A 6000-nucleotide genomic window follows, 5' to 3' on the forward strand; every position below is an offset into this window, starting at 1 on the left:
AAGACCTAGAAGACTGAAGAACTGGACGATGGAAGTTCCCAAAGACTTCTTGTCATTGTTACAATTCTGTAAAACATGCTTTTTTTTAATGAAGATTGTACTCTTGATGATGTTTTAATTTTGGATTTGGGTTCATGCATATTTTTTTTTACTGTGTATTTATTTCTGTATCTTTGTTCTTTGTTTAGTAATGACTAAACTTAGTAAAAGACTGTTTTATTGTCTGAATATACTTTTAAAAAAGTGTTTTGATGAGTTAAATGTAGCTTAATAACAATGTTGTTTTAATACATCTGTTTGTTGTTCTGAATAGGACTGGCTCTCCCACCAGAACACTAGCCTTCATCTCGACAGCTGCAGACTGCTGAGGTTACGGTGAGTTTAAAATATACTTTGCTTTCACTACATAATTTCTCACTGTGTTACAATAAAAATTCTATTGATGTTCATGGGCAAGGTGTTTATAGATATACTTTGGAACAACAACAACAGCATAACTATGTGGTATACTCAAAGGAATCAGAAATATGTTCATGTTTAATGTCCCTTCAGTTGAGGACCACATTTTCGAACAACTACGAATTGGTTTGAATCGTTCCTAAGTCTGTTTGTTTCTTGAGTTGTTGGAACCTTGTCTCCTTTTGATTTTAATTGGTGTTTTTATTTTTTCTCCAAAGATGCCCTGATTGGGATGGGACGACACTGGAGTTATTGAGGTAACTGCTGGTTTGCAGTCATAGTTATGACACCTTGTGATCGTTCTCCTTTTCCGTTTTTCAACCATGCTTTCCTTTGTCATAATTCTCCACAGTGGTCCAGGTAAAGGTTCCCAACCCTCGCCCACAGCTGTTGGCCAGAGTTTCCATGAGACTCGTTCCCATTCCCTTAGCCCTCAACGCCAACGTGGATCAGAGGACAGCAAGGAAAGTCCGCACCACCATTATGGGTCAGAGAGTAGAAGACAAAAACGTAGCAGCCGCTCTCGATCACATAGTCCACAACGCCATCATTCCTCCGACGGTCAACGAGAGAGACGAAGTAGCAGATCGCCACACACCTCCAGACACTCTCGCAGGTCTTTTTAAAAATATACAATGTTTTTTTATATTTATATATATATATATAAATGCCACAAAATTTTGTAAGTCGCCTACATTTGAACAATTGTTTCTTTTAGGTCCCGCTCTCGTTCCTATGATCACCCAACCTCGTCTCACCACCGCTCACGTTCAAGAAGTTACGAGAGACGATCACCTCCCAGGAAGAGGGAAGCCAAGCGGTCGTCACCAAGGAGAAGCTATGAGCATCGATCGTCTCCAAGAAGAAGCGACGAGAGACACTCGTCACCAAGGAGAAATCGTGAGGCGCGGTCACCAGCGGAGAGATCCGCGCCTCAGCGTAAGAGGTCCAGAAGTGCCGACAGACTGGCTAAGAGGCTCCTGGAAACAACAGGTTTGAAGAATGCCCAAGATATTTTACCTTCAACTTTTAATAAACGAGTAAATTCATGCTGGTAAATCACGCAAATTCTCATTGTTCTTGTAGCTGTCCAGTCTCTGTCCAAACAATCTAACCTGGAGGCCATGGTTAAAACTCTGGCTCCTGCGTTACTGGCTGAGCTGGCTAAGATGAAGTCCTCTTCCAACACAGAGAAGAAGACATCTTCTGCTAAATCAGCTAAAGCCACATCCAGCCATCCAAAGAGCGGGAAAAGCTTTTCAGCGAAGCCTATGGTGACTTTCATTTGACAAATGGATATGATGACTTGTTTTATCTGTTTACTCTGACTTTGCGCTGTGATTCTTCAAAATAAAAGTTGCAGAGAAGAAGCAATCAGCTTGCATCTCCTTAACTAAAACGAATGTGCGAAGGTTTTAAAACGTGAGACTTAATAGTGCTTAAGACGTTTTTTATAAAACATGATTGGTGCTTCATGTTTTTATCTGATTATTTTCCTTTCTGTTTCTTCAGTCTGCTGAGTCCTTATCTGCTGGCAAAGTGAGGCTCTCTAGCGTTTCTGCTTCCCTTTCTCATGACGACATTTTTGATGCCTTGGAGAAATTTGGAAAAGTCAAAGAAGTGAATATAGCAAGAGCATCACTGCAGGTATGCAGTATACATCTAATTAGTTATTGGTTATCTTCATAACCATATTCATCTATCCTAAAAGTAGATGAATGGGATGGGTGGTCATAATTTGACTTTTACGTTTTTATTCTGTAATTTTGTCTGTATCTGTAGGCAGCCGTCCATTTTGAGAAAGAGGCAGATGCAGAGAAACTGAAGAAATTACAATGCTTCCAAGTGAAAGGACTGACTGTCTACATTGACAAAAAAATGGTGATTCACTTTCTCTTTTGCTTCACAAATTTACCTCACTCATTAACATCACTGAATGAGAATCAATGTTGTTTATTTACAGAATGTTGTTTCCAAGAAACCTCAGTCGGCGCAGAAGTAAGTTTTACCTCACAGTAATTCTCAAGTTGAACTATAAAAAAGATATAAGGTTGGCTTTGATAAAGCTAGACTGTGCTATGTCAGAATCAGCTTTAACTCTCAATGGAGACATTTGACAGAAAAGTAATGGATCATTCATATATTCATAGAGTTTTTTACAAAAGAGGAAGATGAGGTTGAATTGGTGTGAATAGGGATGGTATCGATCTGGGCTCTGACGGTAAACGGTTTGTGTCCAGAATGTGTGGGGTCTGCAGAGACTTTAGCTGTCCTTTCTTCACCCTAGATCTTTGAAAGTTGTGACAGAGGGAGTGTTTGTTTTTATCTTCCGTAAATATTTCTTTATGGAAAAGAAAATGTTTTCTGAAAAGGAAAACGGGGCATCATATCAATTTGTCAAAAGAAAACGCCAGTTGCTGTTTATAATGATTAATGTCTATTGGCTGCTTCATTAAACGCTCTTACGCAGTTATTTGTATAATTGTTAGAGTTTAGTCTTCTCCTGGTAAGGCATAGCTAGTAACATTCTCAACCATTCTTTGTTGCGAGGAAGGTTTTTGTTGCTTTTCTCTAAATTTGATACTGCAGTTTTCTTCAGTTTCTACAACATGATAGGACATCTTGGAAGATTATGTGTTAAATTAGCCTAAAAAACAACCTTCAAATCTCTTTTCTTTGATTCAGATAATTCTCCTCTTACTTTATCCTTTGTGACTTTTCTCTACAGAAAGTCTGCAGAGTCCAGTACAACATCCACTGGGAAAGCTAAGACACCTGCATTACCTGGGGCTAAAACCATCACGACAGGCCAAGTTGCTCCAAAAGCAAAGGGTGTCTCCACCAAGCAGGTAGCTGTAAAGAAACCCAATACAGCTGGAAAAAGTGCAGTAAAACCGTTTGGAGTTAAAATTAAACAGGGGCCACGAGTCCAAAAAACCAAAAGTCCAGTAAAGACGGCTGATGCCGACGATTCTAAAGACGAAGCGACAAACACGAAACCTGAAAGTGATGAAATAAAATCTGCTGAAACTCCCAGTGAGACCGCTGAGGTGATGAAGACGTCGGATACGACTGTCGGTGATGAAGATAAAGAGGAGAAAATGGAAGTGACTCCTGTAGCAGAAACATTGTCAAACCCGGTGAAGGCTGAAACCCAACCAGACGCTTTGGGTGTGAAGGACTTGGAGTCCAAATCAGCACCGTCAGAAAACCAGCCGGTTGCTGCCAAAGCAGAAAGCCAAGAGCTCCCCCTGGTGTCCAAAACCGTCGACATAGTGGGAACCTCTGAAGAGAATCAAGTAGAAGAATGTCTCAAAGTGGATTCTGTAAGAATCAAAGTTGAAGATGTTGAACGTGGAAAGGCTGAACCAGGAAAACCCATGGAAATTTTGAGTTCTGCTGAGTCCAAAGACCAAGTTTCAGAAACTGTAAAACCAGCTGCTAGAGTTAAAACTCCGCCGTGTTTGTCGTCTCCACATAAAACCTCTGCTGATCCAGGTCAAACACGGCAAACTGCTGTGAAAACCAAAAAAATGTTGGAGAGAGACTCATCGCAGGTCCAGCCGTGTCCGATGGAGGAATCGGAACCCTCAGCAGGAAAGTTAAAGACAGAAACTGAGCAACTACAGTCTCCAAAGAAGACAGAAACGAAGCAGGAAGGTGAGTTTGAAACAGTTTCCATCCAGTTGTCATGCAAATTTTGAGCAAACTATTAAATGACGTAAAGTAGAAAATGCATTTTTCCATCTACTGATTTAGCGTAATTTTGTACTAGATGTTGACGTTAGGGATGGTTGGAGTAAAGGGGATCTAGCACAGGCAAGCTAGCATGAATCAAACATCTCAGAAAAAGGGAGAGTTCTATTCTGGTGCCTCTGGTAAGGCACAGATACACTAGTGAATGCGGTCGCTCGCTGAACTTAATCAAAAAATGTGTTTCCATCTCTCGTTTTGCACAGTAACTCTTTTTCGGAAAATTCAAAAACCACCTCAAGCAAGTAATAGTTTTTTTCCCTTATCATTTAAAATTTTGCAGCTTCTTTCAGTCGTTTCTAATGTGATACTTCAAAAAGAAACATAAAAAAACGTGGGTTTGAAAGACGGCTAGTTTAGTAGATATAAGATGGCAGATACAGTTGATTTTAGTCAATATTTTAAAAATCTTTTTTCTGGACATTTTTATTTATATGTGACAGGACTAACATAAATTTTTAGGACTTATAAGTATGTTTACTTATGTGAAATAGATTTTCTGTAAGTAAAAATGACAGATTTTTTTCCATGAAATAGATCTTCAAAATCTTTTGGACTATTTTTTAAAATGCTTCAGCAAACTGACTGATACATTTTAGCTGTCGTCCATGTTGGTTTATGTAAATAGGCAAGAATTGATCATTTCAGCCTTGTCAGCTCAAAAACTGCATTTTAGGAAATCCCTTAATATTTTGCATCCATTTGTTGCATACAAAAGCAAAATGAAACCATTTTTGGTTGTATGGAGATATTTTATGAAGTTAGAAGGTGTTTGGGATGAAGTTTGAGGAAAAGAAAGTAGGTCTAATTTTTCTATTTTTATGTTGTCGGGGCTTTTATTTGAACCTTGACCAAACTTGCAGACAGCTAGACAGTTACTTTAGGAAAAAGTGTTGTCCTGATAATTAACTCTAGTGTTTTTAGAATTCATATGAGCACGATGTAACAATAAATCTTTGTGTGAACTCATTTTATTTTTACTCTGAACAATCTGTGACAGATGTAAGCAGTCATCTGACACCAGAGCCTGTGAGCGACGTCGTAGCTGTGAAGCTTGAGGAACCAAAATCTGCTGAAGCGAAGCCTGATGATGGCGTAGCGGCACCAGCTGACGTTTTCTCCCTCGCAGCCGCGGTGAAGACAGAAAAGCAGGAGCAGCAAAAAGAAACGCGTAAGAAGTCGCACGTCAATATTTGATCATACTTTCATTTAGCTTGCTCATCACTTCTCCCTAAAATATCTTGTCTTGCAGAACACACAGCAGAGAAAACTGTCAAGTCCTCGACGGTAGGTTTTTATTTCCAAAACTCTTCATAAGTATTGTTGTTCATTCGTGTGGAAGTTAACATCCAACCTGATTAATGTTCATCTGGGTTTTTCGAGAAGACTGATCTGTATCTGTGGACGCCGGTTAAATTCTTATAAGATCATGAAATTCTCCATTTAATGTTTCACTGAATTTAAAAACCAAAAAGTCCCTCTTACCTGTCATTACCAGTAATGTCAAATAAGAATATATTTAAGCCGATTGAGAGCCTCTTGACTGCTATTAGAATAAGTGGATAATTATATATTTATTTAGAAAAGAAACATTAATTTTGCAAAAAGGTGGAAGAATCCATTGCAGCAAATTTGGTACAACTTGCTGTGAGTTTAACTTGAGTAAAATAAGCAAATATAAACACCAGAATCAGGTTTATTCACCAGGTTTCTGCACTCAAACAAGGAATTCACCTTCAATTCTGCTTTGCTCTTAATGAAAACATTTAAAATACAAATATATATATA

General features: G+C 38.8%; 1 protein-coding gene across 1 annotated transcript in view; it reads left to right on the top strand.

The window, feature by feature from the left end:
• Window positions 1-6000, top strand: part of LOC103480641 (serine/arginine repetitive matrix protein 2-like) — a 49341-nt gene that overhangs the window by 16636 nt on the left and 26705 nt on the right. The window contains exons 3-13 of the mRNA XM_017310476.1: window positions 314-375; window positions 678-716; window positions 812-1075; window positions 1178-1452; window positions 1546-1733; window positions 1972-2106; window positions 2242-2340; window positions 2423-2457; window positions 3188-4119; window positions 5213-5383; window positions 5465-5499. Coding sequence (XP_017165965.1) covers window positions 314-375; window positions 678-716; window positions 812-1075; window positions 1178-1452; window positions 1546-1733; window positions 1972-2106; window positions 2242-2340; window positions 2423-2457; window positions 3188-4119; window positions 5213-5383; window positions 5465-5499 — 2235 coding nt within the window. The remainder of the gene's footprint in view (window positions 1-313; window positions 376-677; window positions 717-811; window positions 1076-1177; window positions 1453-1545; window positions 1734-1971; window positions 2107-2241; window positions 2341-2422; window positions 2458-3187; window positions 4120-5212; window positions 5384-5464; window positions 5500-6000) is intronic.

The sequence above is a fragment of the Poecilia reticulata genome, linkage group LG18 (genome assembly GCF_000633615.1).
Source record: "Poecilia reticulata strain Guanapo linkage group LG18, Guppy_female_1.0+MT, whole genome shotgun sequence".
Lineage (NCBI taxonomy): Eukaryota > Metazoa > Chordata > Actinopteri > Cyprinodontiformes > Poeciliidae > Poecilia > Poecilia reticulata.